Raw genomic sequence first — 21,553 nt, forward strand, 5'->3', positions numbered from 1 at the left:
TTACATACAGAAAATAATGTACTGGTGCATCATGAGGAAAACAATTTAATGTTTTCGTGTTCAACATAAACCTGTGCTGGTAAAAATAGTGTTACAGAATTATATAATAAATATGTACAGTCCTATCATAAGGCAAAAATTGAGATATCTCCTGTACAATACGATAGTATGATCTGTAAAATATATCTTATGAGATGAATAAAATACAAATTGAATAAAAGTATAATATTCGAGTAAAACACTGTATTAGAAGCAAAAAGGTATAATAATAATAACAAAACAGATGAAGAACATTCTTGAAAAAAATCCCACTCATCATATAGCATTTGCAATGTCTCACGAAAACGAACTGGACAATAAAATACGCATTAAGAAGTACGAAATCCTGGGATGTAACACTTGTGAGCACAGTGAAAATTTCCCGTGTTCCCAGACGGCGTTACAATCCCCTCCCAATGTAAGCCTCAAAACTTTCTCCCTAAGAAACACCGACGCTTCGTTTCTTTACTTTGACGGCCTATTTGAATTCGCCCATTTGAAATGCATTGTGGAATGTGGAAAGTTTTGAAATTACGTCCAGTGTGAATCTTCGAAATTTGCCGAAAACATCAATTACGATATGTCTCTTCATTTGAAAGTAACAGAAAACTTTACAGAACTGGTGACTGGTTGTATCTGATGTGTTTGCAAACGTAATACGACATGTGAAAATACATTAAACATGAGCCCCATATCTTTGTGATTTCTCAATTACTGGGTTTAAAGTGAACGAATGAACATTGCATTTACTTGTGGAGCAAATTGATAGTAGGATCACAATTACCAACCCAGTAACAAATAGGTAATTTTTAAGCAACTAATTGATCAAACTCCAGTAGCAGCTGACCACTGTTCGCACTTCACAGATCTCTTTAATCTTGGGTTGAACCACGGCCACTATACAGGTGGCCGTGGTTGAATTGATGTTTTATTGACTGCCTTTGCTTCTGCCAATCGAAATTAATTCCCTTCGAATTGTAAGCACACCGTTTTGGGACAGCTGTGTGGAAAAGTTCGTATTTAGGAGTCATAAAAAAAAAATAACCTGATCTCCCTAACGTAACTGGTATTTCCGTCGTTCGTCAATCAAATCGCTGCTAAAAACATGTGTAGTGGTTGTCGGTAGCTGTGTTATGAGGATGTATAGTATGTTTAGTAATGTATTATCGTACCAATTTCATTTCAGGAAAAGCGGAGTTTACATTTGGTGCTTTTGCTTAAAGTAAAAAGCGAAATTCCGCACTGACATAGCATTCGCTCGCTGGAATAGCGATCTATAAACGTTGCTGTATTTTAATTGCTGGGTTAATGTTAAACATCCTGCTTGTTGTTATTCAGATTTATCTTCTTTCTTGCAAAGAAACGTGCAATGACATTCAACTGCAGCTTGTTATTGGTATTATTAGCTATCTCGTGATCGTCGAGCATTTACATCTATTTGACTGAGAATGGCAGGACAAGGAGCAAACTTTATTGCAGCTATAGCCAAAAGATGTGTTGAGGCAAATGGGTTTGAAAGACTGCTAAACAAGGTGAGTTGTAATACAACCTTGTGGAAGCACTAGTCGTAATTTGTCGCGCGATGTGGCGGTGAAGGACGTTACGTTTAGTAAATTACTCAAGGCGATGAACCAACGATAATGAGAACACCGGTATAATTTTCTGTTAAAAGAATAAGAGGCGCACGCACTCAATCGGAAAACGAAAGCACTCTTCGAAATCCCACTGTGTGTGCATGACTCAGCATTTATAAGTGAGGATACTATTAAATTGAATCTCTCGTCCGATTCATATTCCATGCAAATTTAGGTTCCAAACTGAAGACTATTCTTATCTTTTTCATATATTACCATATATCAAAGTGTAATTATTTTTTTGTCAACAAGGCACAAACAGTTACCGGTATATTATATTGCAAGTACAGAGATTTGATCTGGTCACTTTTGCGTGATAGTGTTAAGAAAGATTGGAGATACATAATAATTACGGTACTAGGGCAGCTATTACTCAGTAGCACTGCTCATCTTTGTTTCTGTTTCCAGTTCTCTTTCTTCCAAAGCCAGCGGTACTGGTATATGGAGTTTCAGCCCTTTGTTACAGATTGTTTATTGCTTTAGACTGTGGGTTCAAAAGCTCAGAGTATACAACATATTACTCTTCCCATGTTTTTGCCTCCTTCCTTTAGGAGATATACAACTTAGTATGAAGAATGTGTTTGCAATAAGCTGAAGTTTTCATAAGCACTGTTTCCTGTAATTGTTTGCAGCTGTTATTCCTGTAGGGCTTCAGTAAACATTCTGTTTACGTAATATACTGGTTTTCTGTTTTTAGCTGAATCCATTTTGTAGATATATCTGTACATAGCATTAGTACAGTGAAATCGCTAATATCAAGTAAGCCTACATCAGTTGGTCTTGCTAAGAAATTCATTGGTGAAATAGAAGGAATTGTTCACAAATAAACCCTTTTGGCCCCTCTTGAACTTTATAAGTAATGTAACATTTTTGTGGTTGCTGTGAATTCATTGACAATGTGTGTTCCTCAGTAATGGACACTTTAGTGGGCCTAAGTAAATGATTTTAAGTCTTTACACAGATTATTGTTGTTACTGTTATTAACTGCATAAACCTGAACTGTTGACTTGAGAGGTATATTATTAACGTCAAACTTCATTAAGGATTAAGTATACTGAGAAGCAGCCTTTGACCACGCTGCAGCAAGGTGTTCATGAATTTCTACCACAATTGATTTGTGTTACAGACTTCAGGGCTCTGAAATTTGCATGTAAACAAAAGTTTGTATGGAAGTTGCAGCAGTTTAGTTGTATTTCCCACCATCCAAATTTATCATTCATACTTCCAAGAATTTGACACTGTCCGACCTCTTGTATGTGCTTGTACTCTCATACATTTTTTTGTCATCAGTCTACTGACTGATTTGTTGCGGCCCGCCACGAATTCCTTTCCTGTGCTAACCTCTTCATCTCAGAGTAGCACTTGCAACCCACGTCCTCAATTATTTGCTTGATGTATTCCAATCTCTGTCTTCCTCTACAGTTTTTGCCCTCTACAGCTCCCTCTAGTACCATGGAAGTCATTCCCTCATGTCTTAGCAGATGTCCTATCATCCTGTCCCTTCTCCTTACCAGTGTTTTCCACATATTCCTTTCCTCTCTGATTCTGCATAGAACCTTCTCATTCCTTACCTTATCAGTCCACCTAATTTTCAACATTCGTCTATAGCACCACATCTCAAATGCTTCGATTCTCTTCTGTTCCGGTTTTCCCACAGTCCATGTTTCACTACCATACAATGCTGTACTCCAGACGTACATCCTCAGAAATTTCTTCCTCAAATTAAGGCCAGCATTTGATATTAGTAGACTTCTCTTGGCCAGAAATGCCTTTTTTGCCATAGCGAGTCTGCTTTTGATGTCCTCCTTGCTCCGTCCGTCATTGGTTATTTTACTGCCTAGGTAGCACAATTCTTTAATTTCATTGACTTCGTGACCATCAATCCTGATGTTAAGTTTCTCTCTGTTCTCATTTCTACTACTTCTCATTACCTTCGTCTTTCTCCGATTTACTCTCCAACCATACTGTGTACTCATTAGACTGTTCATTCTGTTCAGCAGGTCATTTAATTCTTCTTCACTTTCACTCAGGATAGCAATACATGTAACCTCTTAAAAGTTCTGAACCGGATATGGTGCATATTAATGACAATGAATTGGCCATTTGTTAATGCCCGTGGAAATTCAATAAAAGCTTTCTTAAACTCTGTGTTCAGGGGAAGGCCTTGTGACTGAAAGCTTACATGTATAGTAGGCTTTTCATTGTGCCTGTTTGAAACTCAACATTTCATCTTTTTAAAACTACATTTCATATCCTATTCATCAACTGTTCATACCAACTGCAAACAAAACAGGAGACTATGCAACAGGGAATGTGCCTTTTGGATACAGGACTATATTCTTGGGTAAATATTAGGCCTACTTGAAACATTTCACATAACTTCCTGAGACAATGTAGTATTATAATTTATTGAATAGGATGTTGCATTTTATGCAGTCAGATGCCTTTGACAGATCACAGAATATACAAGTCCCTTGTAATTTATTTTGTAAAGAGTCAAGTAACTTCTCATTTTATGTGTGTATGTGTAGCTCAATATCAGAACCATTTAGAAATCCAAACTGTGCCCTCAACCATGTTATTTCTAAGCATGTAATGGAATGAGTGTAGGTATGTTGATGTCTAGTCACATTGCACATGAATAAGACATGTCTTCATATTTTCTAATGTAGCATTTCAATGTACATAGAACTGCTGTAGTAAGAGTGTTATTCTAATTTGCTTCAAGCATTAGTTATACCGAACATACTGCTTGATTGTAGCAGTCCATAACTTCTGTCCTAACATAACGTTTTGCTTTGATTTGTAAAGGCAAAATAACTCTCCCAGTTACGCCTAGAATTTTATGTGCAGGTTACATGTACAATAAGTATTGTTTGATAGAGTTTGGAGATACATATTTTCATACTTATTGAAACTAAATTAAGTACTGCCAATTATAGCACTCAGTTTTTTGTAGAATTTGTTTTCTAGGACAATATATCTGCAAGATAAATTGCATTTGCCTCCCCTCTGAACTCTCACTCACAACTTACCCTTACAGCTTTACTTCTGCCAGAACATCTCCTACCTTCCAAATTTCACTGAAGTTCTCCTGCATACCTTGCAGTACTATCACTCCTGGAGGAAATAATATTGCAGAGAAATGACTTAGCCACAACCAGGGAATTGTTTTCAGAGTGAATTTTCACTGCGCTGTGGAATGTACTCTAATTTGAAACTTTTTGGTGGATTAGGTAGGGAAAAAGGTATTGGTGGAAGTAAATTTGTGACGGTGAGTCAATCTTGGATAGCACAGTCTATAGAGAACTTGCTCACAAAGGCTAAAGGTCACAGGTATGAGTCTGGTGATGAATTTTAATCTGCCAGGAAATTACAAATCAGCAAAGACTTTGTTGCAGAGTGAAAATTCATTCTGGAAATTATTCAATATTTACATTTTGTTTCTCTTTGTTTTTGCTTTAACGCCATCGAATTTCCATTTTCAGATACGCATAATATCTGCTGGTGAGGGAAAATGTCTGGCAGAATTCACTGTTGCACAAGAACATCAGAATGCAGGTGGTACACTGCACGGTGGATTCACAGCAACATTGGTTGACCAGATTTCGACATATGCTTTGATGACATATGGAAAAGGGGTGCCAGGTGTTTCCGTAAACATCAATGTGAGGTAATGCACGGCAGGCTCTTTAGCATTTGATTCATAATCTAGTTGTAATACTTTTCAACTTCTAGTGGGGGTATGCCTGGGACATCATTGTTTCTTGTTCCAGTGTTTTGACTAGATGCCGTATGGCCATTGTAATGTAAACTCATAGTCTGACCACTGAGCCCAATGCTCTTCCTTTTTATGTCCAGAGCACAGTTGGTTGTAAAGCCAAAGCTGCAAAAGTTAGTAAAATGTCTTCTAAATCATTCATAAATAAAGTAGCCACCAGAGGTGAAACAGTATTTCCCATGGCGCACCATGCCTTTAATTCAGCTGCTTTTAATTGTTGGCCAGTACAGCTCTGCTTTATTATTAGGAAGCTCTGATCTGGTTTCTCTATTTCATTAGTTATTAAATGTTCTGTATGTGACTTTCACAATAGCCATTATAGTGTACAACTGTTAACTGAGCAAAAGATTGCATAGGCAGTTTAAAGAAACAAAATCTTGTTACCTGTTGGGCGTTTATGGGTTTCTTATTAACTGCTTGTTTCTATTTGAGAACTCTTCCGTGGTACAGAAGAAGTTATTAAGGAAAAATAACTTTATGTTTGAAAATGCTTCTTCTTCTGATATTGTCACATTGAAACCACAGTAGAGTTCACATCCAAAGGCAGGGTTGTGAGTGAAGTATAATACTTACTACCAAAAGCTTGTTTATTATTGACACCAGATAACTAGAAAAACTTCAGAAAAGGGGTGTATTCTGTCATGACTCATTGTGACATATTTCAGTCTGCTTTTGTTCTATAGCTACAGAATTAAAAAACTTCACCGTTTAACTGTGGAGATCATGGTAGTAAAATTATTGGATGGCACTGCAGCACTCTCCATGTAAATAGCCTTCATGTTTGTCACATTGTGTAAATTTTGGTGAAATTCACAGCAGTCTTCATTTTTCGGGATTGATTCATGTTCTAGAGAATTATTAGTAATGCTACTGATGAGCTAGTTTAATTCCAGTTTAAGATATAGCATACTTTGTGTTAGCATAGTTTTCAGTTTGTGTGGGACATTAGTGTATTGTTGAAAATTGTATTAATGTATTGCTGTGATCCATGATGGCTTAACCACCACTTGTTCCTTTTAAAGTGAGGAAACCAGCATCCCCATTGCCCACGAGCTGTGCAGCAGCAGCCACTGGCAGGTTTCCCTACCACGGTTTACTGAGCCTGACGAGGGTTTCTTTACACAGGATCCCAAGCCTAAAAATACATTTCAATAAGTGTTTGAGACCAAAGATAAAAGAGGATCCAAAGCTTATGTTTACTACAAGCTACTAGAATTTTTACCAGTTTCATTAATTTGTGGAAGCTTATCGAGGAAAACTATACTGCTGGTCATATTTCATCATGGATGGGATCGTTTAGGAACAAATTTCGACAAGACAGAACCCAAGAATTTACACTGTTCAAATGTGATTGCCTCAGATTATCAGGGCCATGAAAAAGGGAAAACTATTCATTAGATTTTGTATTCCATTTCATTTTTTATAAAAGGAGTTTTAGAGCTGACTGCTGTAGAGATGTCTAAAAAACAAAAAAAGACTACTTATTTGCAGTTTTTCTGACTCAGTTCACTTCATGGTCGTCAAGACTTTTCTTCTACAGAGAGTACAAAACTATTGTAGAACAAAAAAAAGATGTCAGATTTTAATTTGCGTTCCAGGAAAATTGGGCCGATTTTCAATGCACTCCAACCTTGTCGCCATTATTAAGGGCCATAAATGCTTGTGTTGGTAAACCAGATCTAGATTTTATGAGGTTTAGAATGTGGTCACTTTAATGAAAACAGCTTAAAAGAGTTTGCAGAAGATTTTTGTTTGTAAAAGTGGACCAAAACTTTGCCCTCGGTTTGTAAACTATTGGAAAACGGTAGGAGAATGAAATTTTATATTCTAAGGCTTTGTATTGGTCGTTATTACGTGCAAAGTTTCAGGTTTATCCTGCTATTACTTCCAGATCTATAAAAAGCTGAACTTGACATTTTTTTGAGCGTCTATTTTTTAAGCTGACTTTGCTTCAGATTATGTCAAAGAAAATTGAGGACGAAATGGATTTTATTATTTCACCTAAGAGTGTAAAATGTTGTGCAAGATGGCCCATTTTATTTACTTTCAAGAAAATATTTGCTGAAATATCATGCCTCAAAATTGCCAAAGACCCATGGGTGCACTGTTGGCAGTTGCGCTATGGGGTTAAAGAAATGAGTATATCTCTGAAAGTATTGAACTAGTGATTGTGAATCTTCACCAGTGTTTATTGGAAACTTGAATGTTCACAAAAAATTCATTACGATCATGCAGAAACTTTTTCCGAAAGTAGACCACTTGACATGGAATGGCCCACTAGTGACACTTGCACGCCATCTGTCAATGCTAGTCAGTAAGCCACACCACGTGCAGCACAGCTCATGACTCTGCTCCCTCTGCAAAGCTTCATAGTTGTCAAGTGGATCTTCAGTTTCATTGAACCTCCCATTGTCAGTCAGCACCTTTGGACTATAGTTTGGGTTCATATAGAGCATATTGACGACATCTCTGCATGCTTGTCATATTGATGAAGGGTCATATTGCTTAAGTTGATATGTAACATCAGTAGCACTTTAGTAACTTTCTTTCAGTACTCCCCATTACCTGTACATGTATAAAAATCCATAACAAGTCTTTTGGGCTATATCTCACTGGCTAGCCTTTGGTGATATAATGCCGTCAGTCTTTCTTCTGGGTATCCAGGGTCCATGAGCGAGCCAGCTGCCTTGCTTCTTTGGCCCTGCTGATGAGGTGTTTCACATAATCATTCTAAGTATCATTCAGTTGAAACAGGAACAGTATATCCATTTTTGTTGTGGCCTCCTGACTGTGGAGCAGAAAGTACGGTGTACATCGAGAGAGAGAGAGTATATCTGCCAACTTCTTATTGAAGCACATTGTGTGAGGTCATTCACCCGTGGATGGTTGCTGTTCTGTGGGTGATGTCGCAATGTGAAATTACCTCTAAAACTAGTCTTGATTGGAAAACTCTTCCACAGTCCAAGGTAATCAGATGGGGTGCTTCGTGCTTCAAACTGATGTCTTCCATAAGGAACTCTGCAATTTCAAGGGCTTCGGCGCTGGCACAGCTTCGGTGAGAGCATAGCGGGTGCAGACTATTATCCATAGATTCCAGTTCATCCACTTTGAGAACTTCCTAAGAGGTTCAATTACAGTTCAGTGGAATGGTGCTGCTGTATATGGGATTGGTACCAGGTGGCCCAGAGGCAATTGTGGCAAGTCCTTCCATTATTGGCATTCCTTACAGCAGGCTGTTCCAGCTCGTCGGCTCCGTTGTGAGCCACGAAGCGCTCCCTGCTCCAGGGAACCGTGTCGCTAGCTGTGACCGTTCAAGTGGGTCGGCACCTGGCACGGCTGGCTGAGGCAGGCAGCAAGGCAAGCGCTTTGATGTGCCAGCTGCGTCTTACAAGATTGACAACCTCATACTCTTAGCTGCTAAGATGTGGTGACATGCTACACCAGGAAATACGATGTTCAGGAAATAAATAAGAAACAACTGTTTTACAAGAAATTGCATACTAACTTTATTAGGTCTCTGTAGCTTGACATTTTCTTTTTATTACAAGATCGGAAATATCAGGTGTCAAAGTGTTCGCAGCGTTAATGCGGAGGATGGCCTTCATTGTTGCATCCTGAAGAAACGATTGTTCCTTACTTTTTTACTCTTTTCATTACTGAGAAAAGCTGCTCACAACAATACGTAGATCCAAACATGCACATGATCTGAGCGGCATTGTTGTGAAGCTTGGGAAATATTTTTTGCTGTAATGAACGATGCCATCGTGACAAATCCAATGTGTTGTAGTACCTCTCTTTCAACAAAGTTGAATTTTGCAAATCAATTATCTCCAATTGAAGTGACGGTGACAAGTCATCGGGGGAAACTGAAAAAGGAGTGCTGAACACCTTAAGTTCCATTTTCAAAGTAGTGAGTTCTCGGAATCGTGTTTCAAACGACGTGACGAGCTGCTTTAACTTTTCTTGGTAATCGCCGAAATTAGCACCTTCAGGTAGTTCTAAAGAAGCAAGACGACTGAAGAACATTAAATGTCCATTACTCTTCTGCCTGTCAAATAAACGTAACTTTTCCATGAACGCTTTGATCTGGTCGTGCATGTGAACGATTAGCTGCCCTTTGCCCTGCAGTGACAGATTTAAATTATTCAGATGCATAGTTACATCAGCTAGGAACGCCAGGTCTGATATCCATTTTATATCTTTCAGACAACACATTTCTTCCCCTTTCATTTAGAGAAAAAGGGATATTTCTTCACGAATGGCAAAGAAAACATCAAGAACTTTTCCCCGACTCAGCCAACGAACTGTACTGTGGTAAGGTCCAACAAACTGTACTGTGGTAAGGTATATCCCCATACTCCACTCCCATATCTTTTAGGAATCCTTTGAATTGGCGATGATTCATACCATGACGCCGCACAGAATTCACACACTTCACGACATCTTTCATTACGCCACCTAGCTTTACTGTTTCAGCACACAGTGCCTCTTGGTGAATAAAACAATGAAGAGTCAAAATGTCTTTCCCGAATTCGTCTCAGTTTATTTTTCAAACGAGAAGCAAAACCTTGGTGACACCCGATCATTTGTAGTGCACCGTCTGTCGCTACAGAATGGAGCTTATCCCATGGCAAATTCGTATTGTCCACTGATCCACAAACAGCTTCAAAAATGTCATGTCCTGTTGCGGTGTAATCGAGTGGTACCACATCCAAGAGTTCTTCATTTACTTGCAGCTCCATGTCGCCACCACGCACAAAGACTGCAAGTTGAGCACAGTCCGATATGTCGGTGCTTTCGTCAAGTGCTAGCGAAAATGCAACAAAGCTCTCCGCCTTTCTCCTGAGCTGTGTCTCTAAATCCGCTGCCATGTCCAGGATTCGACAAGACATTGTTTGCTTTGACAGGCAAACCCCTTCAATTGCCTACACCTTCATTGGAAACAAACATTCTGCAACTGCTACCATGCATGATTTTACAAGTGGTCCCACCGAAAATGGCTTGCCACTTGTCGCAAATGATGTGAGCGACCCTGTAGCTTGCTCAAATTGCAGATTCAGTAGTGTTTTCTCTGTTCTCATTTACCTGAAAATTATAAACGCATTACAGAACACGAAATATGTTGCATGTTTTGATACCCTCCGTATTACAAAACTGTTTTTGAACTTACATCTCCTGCTATGTCGTTCTTAAGCCTGGCTACCAGTTCTCTGCGTGCAACGCCTTCTACCTGATCGTAGTGTGCTGCGTGAATATGTGTATAATGTCGCTGTATATTGCACCTCTTCGCAGAATTGAATACTTTGACATACAAGACATTGCGGACGACCATCCCTCTCAATGAATAGAAAGGTATCCTCCAATAGAGGTACAGGGCTCCTGCAGCTAGTCATAGCTGTCATTGAACACGGATTATTGCGTCAGTTGTGGCTGCATGCGGCCAGAGGGCAGTGAGTTCACTTTCCCCCTGCCGCAGTGAGCGCTCCGGCTCCCTGGAGCTTGGTTGGAACAGCCTGCCTTACAGGGTTCACATAGTGTCTAATGGATCAGTAGAGACCTGGCCACCCTATTGGATCATAGTTCCTCATATACAGTGCTCCCTGTTTTTTAATTGAAGTTCTCCTTTGGTTGGTTCCTCTTCTCTTCAAGGCTTCCATTTGTTCAGCAGCAATGTCATTTCATGCAGCCGTGACTGTGATTTCAACAACACTCCTGTGTTCCACCAAAGCATTTCTTGAAAGTCATTCAACATATTTGTGTTTGCATCCACTTTGAAAATGTACTTCTGAAGTTACAGTACCCATTTCGCCGGTCAAGCCAACAGATCCTTCAGGCTAGGCAGCCATTATAGGGAATGGTAGTCTGTCACAGCAGTGATTGGCTTAATAAGTAAATATGGCCGGAGCTGATTGATGGCCCAAACTACTGCAAGACACTGCTTGTAAGTTGTAGAGTAGTTCACCTAGGACTTGGAGAGTACTCTGAAAGCCTAAAGTATCACAATTTCAACATCTTCCTAAATGTGGACTAGAACTGCATGTATCCCATAACCACCAGTGTCAGTGTGAAATTATGTCTTGGCCTTCTTGCCATACAGTGCTAGAAATGGAGATGATGATAGCACTTCCTTAAGGAAAAGGAATGGTCTTCATCGCACCTCATTTCAAGAAAATTTGGTGTCCCCAGCAGTAATTATTTCAAGGAACATGCCTTGGTACAGAAGTTCTTTTGTGAAGTATCGTTAGTACAAGCACATTTCAAGAAAACTGCTTACATCATGAATGTCCTAAGGGGCCAGAAAATATGTGACTCCTCTTATTTCCTCCGGACCAGGATGGACTCCATAGCAGTCCACTAGGTGCCCCAAGATTTTTATTTCGTGAGTGGCAAAGAGGCACTTTTTAAAAAAAATTCAGGCAGAGGTCTGCAGTCTCAACACACTTCAACATGGTTGTCAGACATCTTAGATGTTCTTCAAATGTCTTTGAAAAAACAACACCCAGTTAGCAGAGACACAGCGCCCATCAAAATTGTTGAAGTTGGTAGTCGATCATATAATCCAAGGTGGCTGGAACATTATACATTCCAAACATTATAACTTTTAACTATGGAGCTATGAAGGCAGTCTCTTCCCAGTCAGTCTTCTCATCTTCAGCTTGCCAATAACCTGTCTGCATGTTCAGAGTTGAGAAATACTTTGCTTCTTTCAAGTATTTTCGGGTGACATCATTATGGGGCAATGAATATTCATCTTTCTTTATGTTTTGTTCAATCATCAGCAGTTGACACAGAAATGCCATGTGCCGTCCTCCTTCACAAGGACTACAGGAGAGAGCCAAGGACTCTTTGAAAGTTCAGGAATATCCTCTTGCTGCATCTTCTCCAGCTCCTCATGCGTTATCTGTCATTCAGCTGGCAACATTCCATATGAGAGCTGGCTAATTGATGGCTGATTCCCAGTGACGGTATGGTGCTTTGCAATTGGCTTCTTCGTCTGTCTTTTTCTCCACTCAGGATACGAAAGCACTGAAAATTGACGCAGAGTGGCTGTCGCTTGCTGGTATTGTTCCTCGGTCAGTCCAGATTGTATTTGCAGTTTGATAGTAGTGTCCTCCCCTGCATTGTCTGTAGTGGTAGTGGAGCATGATCCTTTGTCGCTGGCCTTCCTGGGTGGGTTCGGCTGTAGTGCCAATTAGTGATTCAAAGTTCTTGACCACGTTCAATGCTTATGATCATTGCTGGCATGTGAATTTCTTTTGTAAGTCTTTATGCAATCAAAAAAAGCTTCACAGCATCTCGATTGTCAACTGGAACTTGTATCACTGATGATTGCGGCAAACAACCACGCAGACCAATCCTTGTTGTGTGTGCTTATTGGAATAGGTTTGTCAATCTGGATCTCTGATCTTCTGCATTCTGTGACTGCTTGTGATGCCTGCAAGAAGTCCAATCTGAGAATAACTAGTGCATTATATTAAAATGACAAATTCAGAGGGCTTTGTTGTGTCATTGATACTTCCTGCTACAAGTGTTCCTGTCAGCTGGATGTATTTCCCATTTTTGACCTGCAGTGCAATCACTTTTGTATCACGGAACATAGTCTCCTTTAGTTAGTGACAATAGCATCCAAAACTGAACAAAGAAAAGCCAGAGTCGACTGGCACCCAGACAAGTTGGATGTTGTTGTTGACATTGGTGAGGTTTTCTGACATCTTGGTGGCTATCTTCCATGGAGAATATACATTTGGTGGCCTCAGCCCGGTAGGTGGTCGCCTTGCTTAGTTTTCCTTAGTAAAGTGGCTAGCAAGCACTCAGGACCTCAGTATGACAGTGGGGAATGGCTGTGGTGTGTCGGGAAGCACACCCTTCCAGCATGCAGCAATGGACTTGGTCCCACAAGTTGGTTATAATCCTTTGTAGCTTAATAGCATGAATAGAACTGTTGTGACAGTTGGCATTGTGCAGCGCAGTAGTAGTCGAAAATTTGCCTTCTTTTCTGTGCAGTATCATGCAGCGTGCCCAATGCATCCACAGTGGAAACCCACCAGCACATTGTCCTCTGTCCTCAAAATGTTTGTTCTCTTGCGGGGCACTATATTTGGCATGGGAGTTGGTTGTAGCTGTGTTGGTTGGGTGCTGGGTTGTCATTTGATGGCTGCGGCATAGTCAGAGTTGCCCATATCTGTTCTTCCTGGCAGATTTGGCTGGTGGCGAAGACCAGTGTTAAAGATTGATTCTCCTCTTCTTCAACATTTTCTGTTACCTCCTGACATCTGGGTTCGATGTTCATGGCCCCTATCTCTTGTGCAGACAGTTCAACATTTCTGGCTTCTCTTAATAAATATGGTGCATGGGAGAAGCAAGCTTATGGTGGTCTTCCACATCTGCCATAGGGACCAAGTTCGACAGTTAGTCATACTTCTGTATGCCTCCTTTCTGTTGAATTTCCTCAGTTCCTTTCATAGAGTATGAGATTTTGTCAGCGTATGTCATATTCAAGTCCATCATTTGGCATAAGGCCAAAACATTCGGTATGTATGACTGGATAATTTCTCTATGATGTTTGGCCCTGTTCTTCACTTGTTCTTCTGCTACATGGACTTGCTGCTCATTTTCGCCAAACGTGTTTTTTTTTTTTTTTTTTCCAGTTTGGTCTGTAATTTGTCCCGGCTATTGAGCTCCTCTTCTAGAATTGTTGCTTGTCTGTGACATCCAAGTAAAAGTACACTTTTGCCAAACACTTCATGTCATGTCCCTTGTTGTATTTAGTGACTTGGTCAGATTCTTTCAGCCATTTTGTCGGGTCCCGACCTGCGTCTCTCGAAAACAATGATGGATGCCTGATACTGCTGTTTGGGACTCTGTGTGTTCTAAATATGCAAGTATTAGGAATAAAGTACAGCTTGTATTCTGGTCCCTGCCTTTGTAGTTGACGGCTTTTATATTGTGTAATGGAAGCCATAGTGATGTAGATGTTTTGAAGTACCCTGTGTCCTCACAAAACATTGTCACATTGAAACCACAATCAAATCCAAATCCAAAGGCAGGGTCATCAGTGAAATACAACACTTGGAGCAATGAAAGCATATTTACTAATGACAAAAACTCCTGGGCAGCTATTTATACAAACTTCAAATATTCTGGAAATGCTGATATTTGTTCATATGTTGAGTATTCTACAATGTAGAAATGTAAGATATTTCAACAACCTTCCAGAAATGGATAACACCGAATAACAAATAATTGCTGGTAGTTAGGTTAGAACTGGTGACCCACAGCAAACCAGGAGGCAGGGGTAAAATACAGGGAGCAAAAGGCTATTGATAAGTTGTGCAGAAACCAGATGGCAGTAATAAGAGTTGAGGGACATGAAAGGGAAGTAGCAGTTGGTAAGGGAGTGAGACAGGGTTGAAGTCTCTCCCAGTTGTTATTCAATCTGTATATTGAGCAAGCAGTGAAGGAAACAAAAGAAAAATTTGGAGTAGGTATTAAAATCCGTGGAGAAGAAATAAAAACTTTGAGGTTCGCCGATGACATCGTAATTCTGTCAGAGACAGCAAAGGACTTGGAAGAGCAGTTGAATGGAATGGATAGTGTCTTGAAAGGAGGATGTAAGATGAACATCAACAAAAGCAAAACAAGGATAATGGAATGTAGTCCAATTAAGTCGGGTGATGCTGAGGGAATTAGATTAGGAAATGAGACACTTAAAGTAGTAAAGGAGTTTTGCTATTTGGGGAGCAAAATAACTGATGATGGTCGAAGTAGAGAGGATATAAAATGTAGACTGGCAATGGCAAGGAAAGTGTTTCTGAAGAAGAGAAATTTGTTAACATCGAGTATAGATTTAAATGTCAGGAAGTCATTTCTGAAAGTATTTGTATGGAGTGTAGCCATGTATGGAAGTGAAACATGGACGATAAATAGTTTGGACAAGAAGAGAATAGAAGCTTTCGAAATGTGGTGCTACAGAAGAATGCTGAAGATTAGATGGGTAGATCACATAACTAATGAGGAAGTATTGAATAGGATTGGGGAGAAGAGAAGTTTGTGGCACAACTTGACCAGAAGAAGGGATCGGTTGGTAGGACATGTTCTGAGGCATCAAGGGATCACCAATTTGGTATTGGAGGGGAGCGTGGAGGGTAAAAATCGTAGAGGGAGACCAAGAGATGAATACACTAAGCAGATTCAGAAGGATGTAGGTTGCAGTAGGTACTGGGAGATGAAGAAGTTTGCACAGGATAGAGTAGCATGGAGAGCTGCATCAAACCAGTCTCAGGACTGAAGACCACAACAACAACAACAGCAAGTAAAATATCTGTTGTCTATTTTTTCGATGCCTGACATCTTATGGAATTGTGTTAGCAGCCAGTACAATAAAGCAACTAAAGTACTTCTTCATCAAAGGAAGCAATAAGAGTATTGTGAGAAGTATGTAGCCAATGTCTTGCAGAGGTATCTCTGTAGATCTCGGAATGCTTACACTAACTCCTTAATAGTGCACCTGGATAATAGTGTTAATATCCAATTGTAATTTGTGTAAGGAGAAACACAATATACAGTTTATTATTATTATCTTCTTTCCTTTCTCAGACATTAGGTCTGGTTAAAAATGGAACTTGATGCGGACCTTGATCAAGTGTGACTTCCTTTTAACTGTACGGCATATGTTACATTGCATTTAGGAACTTTCGGGTAATTGAACATGTATCAATAATTACAGATTTCTGTAGTTGTATATATACATTTGGATGTAGCTGTATTGCGTTGATGTACTGGTGGATATTGTGTAGTATGACTCCTGTAGTTGACAGTATAATTGGTATAATGTCAACTTAATCTTGATGCCACATGTCCTTGAGTTCCTCAGCCAGTTGGATGTATTTTTCAATTTTTTTCTTCTATTTTCTTCTGTATATTTGTTGTATTGGGTATGGATATTTCGATTAGTTGTGTTGATTTCTTCTGGTGAGTATGATGTCAGATTTGCTATGTGGTGTTCTTTTATCTGTTATAATGGTTCTGTTCCAGTATAATTTGTATTCATCATTCTCCAGTACATTTTGCGGTGCATACTTGTATGTGGGAACATGTTGTATAGCAAGTTGTTGATGTATTATTTTTGCTACATTGTCATGTCTTCTGGGGTATTCTGTATTTGCTAGTATTGTACATCCGCTTGTTATGTGATCTACTGTTTCTATTTGTTGTTTGCAAAGTCTACATTTATCTGTTGTGGTATTGGGATCTTTAATAATATGCTTGCTGTAATATCTGGTGTTTATTGTTTGATCCTGTGTTGCAATCATGAATCCTTCCGTCTCACTGTATATATTGCCTTTTGTTAGCCATGTGTTGGATGCATCTTGATCGATGTGTGGCTGTGTTAGATGATACAGGTGCTTGCCGTGTAGTGTTTCCTTTTTCCAATTTACTTTCTTCATATCTGTTGATGTTATGTGATCTAAAGGTTTGTAGAAGTGGTTATGAAATTGCAGAGGTGTAGCCGATGTATTTATATGAGTGATTGCTTTGTGTGTTTTGCTAGTTTCTGCTCGTTCTATAAAGAATTTTCTTAAATTGTCTACATGTCCATAATGTAGGTTTTTTATGTCGATAAATCCCCTTTCCTCCTTCCTTTCTGCTTAATGTGAATCTTTCTGTTGCTGAATGTATGTGATGTATTCTATATTTGTGGCATTGAGTGCTTCTAGGTCTTTGTTACTCCATTTCGCTACTCCAAATGAGTAGGTCAATATTGGTATAGCATAAGTATTTATACCTTTGGTCTTGTTTCTTGCTGTCAAATCTGTTTTCATTGTTTTTGTTAGTCTTTGTCTATATTTTTCTTTTAGTTCTTCTTTAATATTTTCATTATCTATTCCTATTTTTTGTCTGTATCCTAGATATTTATAGGCATCTGTTTTTTCCATCGCTTCTATGCAGTCGCTGTGGTTATCCAATATGTAATCTTCCTGTTTAGTGTGTTTTCCCTTGACTATGCTATTTTTCTTACATTTGTCTGTTCCAAAAGCCATATTTATATCATTGCTGAATACTTCTGTTATCTTTAGTAATTGGTTGAGTTGTTGATTTGTTGCTGCCAGTAGTTTTAGATCATCCATGTTTAGCAAATGTGTGATTTTGTGTTGGTATGTTCCAGTAATATTGTATCCATAATTTGTGTTGTTTAGCATGTTGGATAGTGGGTTCAGAGCAAGGCAGAACCAGAAAGGACTTAACGAGTCTCCTTGGTATATTCCACACTTAATCTGTATTGGCTGTGATGTGATGTTATTTGAATTTGTTTGGATATTAAGTGTGGTTTTCCAATTTTTCATTACTATGTTTAGGATCTGTATCAATTTAGGATCTACTTTGTATATTTCCAATATTTGTAGTAACCATGAATGGGGTACACTATCAAAGGCTTTTTGGTAATCAATGTATGCGTAGTGTAGTGACCTTTGTGTAGTTTTAGCTTGCTATGTCACTTCTGCATCTATTATCAGTTACTCTTTACATCCTCGTGCTCCTTTGCAACAGCTTTTTTGTTCTTCATTTATAATTTTGTTCTGTGTTGTATGTGTCATTAATTTCTGTGTAATGACTGAAGTTAATATTTTGTATATTGTTGGTAGGCATGCTATGGGGCGATATTTAGCTGGGTTTGCTGTGTCTGCTTGATCTTTAGATTTCAGGTAGGTTATTCCATGTGTAAGTGTATCAGGGAGTGTGTATGGGTCTGCAATGTAACTGTTAAATAATGTAGTTAGATGTGAATGTGTTGAGGTGAACTTCTTTAGCCAGAAATTTGCTATTTCATCTTTTCCAGGGACTTTCCAATTGTGCGTGGAATTAATTGCTCGGGTGACTTCATGTTGCAAAATTACCACTTCAGGCATTTGTGGTATCGTCTTGTATGTGTCTGTTTCTGCTTGTATCCACCGTGCATGTCTGTTATGTTGTACTGGGTTTGACCATATGTTGCTCCAGAAGTGTTCCATGTCTGTTATGTTTGGTGGATTGTCTATTTTAATGTGTGTGTTATCTATTGTCTGGTAAAATCTCTTTTGGTTTGTGTTGAATGTTTGGTTTTGTTTCCTTCTATTTTCACTTTTTTTGTATCTTCTAAGTCGTTTGGCCAATGCTTGTAATTTTTGCTTCTTTTCATCTAATTGCTCTATCGCTTCTTGTTGTGAGATTTTACCTAACCTTTTTCATTTTTTGTCTGATATTTCATTTCTTATAAATTGTGTTAGCTGTCCGATGTCTTTTCTAAGTTTTTCTATTCTGATCTGCAGCCTGTGTTGCCATGCTGGTTTTGTGGGTTTCTTCTGTGTGTTGGTTGGTTCTGATCTCTGCCTAGTGTGAATATTTAGTGTAGTGAGTGCTCCTATATAAACCAGTAGTTGTAACTCTTCCATAGTTGTATTTTCATTTATTTTGTTGTGTATGATTGTGTTGATAGTTGTTGTTGTTGTTTCGACTTGTAGGTTATTTGGTGGTATATGCAAGAATGGTCTAATGTCTGTATTTGTGTCTTTGTATTCTATATATGTCACCTGAAAATTTTCTTCTATATCTAACATGTGTGTCACTTCGTGTTCTACTTGTGCTTGTTCTGGTGGCTGTCTTAAGATTTCGTTTTCCTCTGATTGTTTAATTGATGCGTGTTGTTCTTGGTTTGTTTGGTCTGGGATGTTTGAGTCCATTACTGTATTTTCTTCTTCTTCTGACTGTACATTATTTTGTTCCAGTATTTGTTGTACTTGTTGTTTAATTTTTTCTAATTCTGACTGGGGTATCCTGTTATTTTTTATTATTACACGGATCTGATCAGCTAGTCGTTGTTCTGTTAAAAATTTTAATTCTGGGTATCTGGTAATAAATGTTCTGTATACTTGTGATCTATATCCAGTTGTGTTGGTTCCTAAGTTTGTTGCTTGGTAATAACAGAACATGAGGTGTCAGTTAACTTCATCAGACCATCTCATCCTCTGTCTTTGTTTTCCTTCTAGGGTGGTTGCAGGAAGCATGTCCTGCAAAACACCCCTATTTGGATTTAAATCATTTTCCGTGTGGCCAGCAGTGTCGTTACCATTGTGGACGGGCATAGGGTTCAAGCGTCATCCCCGACCATGACAGCGCTTGTTCGAGGCTCCATTAGTTCTGTCCTGAACCAATTAATCACACCAAAAGTGGGGTTAGCCCTGTTAGTGGTTTGTTCTTTTTGTCGCCTTTTACGACTGGCAGAACATACCGGAGGCCTATTCTCTTCCCGTGCATCCATGGGGTTTATTATTATTATTATTATTATTATTAGTAGTAGTAGTAGTAGTAGTAGTAGTTGTTCTTGTGCAAGCTATCATTAGTGTGTGTGCTTCAGTTGATCAAGATGTGAATCACCAGCTTAAAGAAGAAGAAGAAGAAGAAGAAGAAGAAGTAAAGATATTGTGTTTTTAGAATGTAAAGATGTTCTCAATCTTGAACACTGCAGTGATATACTAGGCGTATCCTCCTGGAAGTGGCTATACCTTGGCCTTTCTTGAATCTTTGTACTCACTTAACGCTCCAGGTACATGGGAACTTACAGCTAAACATGGACTCTGAATCATGGTGCTTCATGGCATTTACCTCATTAACAAATTATTGTCAGAGGTGAGTGGAAGCTATAAGTGACAGAGTAAAATACCAGAATCAACAGGGGATGGAACCCTGGACTATAGTTGTAGTCCAACACTTACGTGCTGAATTAAACGAGTACAATTTATGAAAAAGTGAAATGCTTGGCATTAATGCTTTGCAAGAAATGATTCATTAGTTAAAGTATATACAGCACTGCAAGAATACCACTTCTTCTGTTTTGTTTTATATGGCATGTCATAATTAGTATAATCATCTGGTATTTATTGATGTGGCTACATAAATTTTGTAATGGGTAGTGTTTGTTGTTTAAAATCTTTAAGAGGAATCTATAGAAAATAACTGATGGGGATATTTATACTGTGAATGATTTTTACACAGCATATTTAGCATCAGTTTTTATTTATATTTGTTTCAGTTATATGAAACCAGCATCAGCGGGTGAAGAAGTCATTATAGATGCACAAACACTACGTGCTGGAAAGACGTTAGCATTCCTGGAGGTTGATCTAAAAAAGAAAGCAACAGGAGAGTTAATTGCAAAAGGTTCACATACCAAATTCATTGGTTTTTAATTGTGTTCTTTGCAGTCTATACACAGGAAAAAGTGTAGGATGGGGTATTAGCTTTAATTAGCTTTTATTGTTTGTTTTTTGGCATATAATTGTCATGAAACATTACTGCCAGAGTTATGTATGTGTCTGAAATGTACTGTGATATTATTATTTCACTTTCTTGTTCCTACAAGCAGCATTCAGTAAACAAAGGAAATTAACATACATTGCTAAACAAAACTGGTATGTGGCTATTTTATGTAGGAACTTACAAAGAGAGATCTTTTTATGTGATATATGTGTACATAAGTGAATCGTGTAAGTGAAATTTGAGCAGCATAACTTGATTTTTAATATTCAGTTACTGATGCTCTTAGGTACTGCTTCCACTAATTTTTTATGGAAGTTTTTTTTAATGGAATTGATAGGAGTGTCATCTGTTCATAGTTGCTTTGAATTACTGTTGTGATTTTCATACCATGAAATACATATGTCAAATATTCAATTTTGTAGTAGATTATTACAGATTCCTTCAAAAATATAATTCCTTTTGACATACAAGACCCTTATATTTGCTACCATTTACATATTGATATCAGTTAAAATGTCTGCAGTATTAGTGAGTTTCCCTGTACCATTATCAAATTAATTCTAGTTAGGGACTTGTCTGGCACCTAAGTGAGAATAATTTATTACAATGAAAAAAAAGTGTGTTTGCCACTGGAAGTGGCATTCATAATTCACTTAGGCATCTGTATAACCATATCTAGCTATTACTATACACCTTTTATGTATATCCACAGATGAATCCGGGATTGCATATAATATTCCCAGTTAAGTGGAAGCTTCAGTAACTAATTCTCCTCTCTCTCTCTCTCTCTCTCTCTCTCTCTCTC

General features: G+C 38.6%; 1 protein-coding gene across 4 annotated transcripts; it reads left to right on the forward strand.

The window, feature by feature from the left end:
• Positions 1–901: 901 nt before the first annotated feature.
• On the forward strand, positions 902–21,162 carry LOC126267219 (acyl-coenzyme A thioesterase 13-like). 4 transcript variants are annotated; one of them, XM_049972195.1, is made up of 4 exons: positions 3,284–3,747; positions 3,829–4,017; positions 5,162–5,346; positions 20,522–21,162. In XM_049972195.1, exons 2-4 carry the CDS (start codon positions 3,973–3,975, stop codon positions 20,676–20,678), a joined length of 387 nt encoding a protein of 128 aa, XP_049828152.1. In that variant the 5' UTR covers positions 3,284–3,747; positions 3,829–3,972; the 3' UTR covers positions 20,679–21,162. The 4 variants fall into 4 exon arrangements, with proteins under 4 accessions (XP_049828150.1, XP_049828153.1, XP_049828152.1 ...); XM_049972193.1 differs by lacking the exons at positions 3,284–3,747; positions 3,829–4,017 and adding an exon at positions 902–1,571; XM_049972196.1 differs by lacking the exons at positions 3,284–3,747; positions 3,829–4,017; positions 20,522–21,162 and adding exons at positions 1,058–1,571; positions 18,099–18,158.
• Positions 21,163–21,553: the final 391 nt, after the last annotated feature.

The sequence above is a fragment of the Schistocerca gregaria genome, chromosome 4 (genome assembly GCF_023897955.1).
Source record: "Schistocerca gregaria isolate iqSchGreg1 chromosome 4, iqSchGreg1.2, whole genome shotgun sequence".
NCBI lineage: Eukaryota > Metazoa > Arthropoda > Insecta > Orthoptera > Acrididae > Schistocerca > Schistocerca gregaria.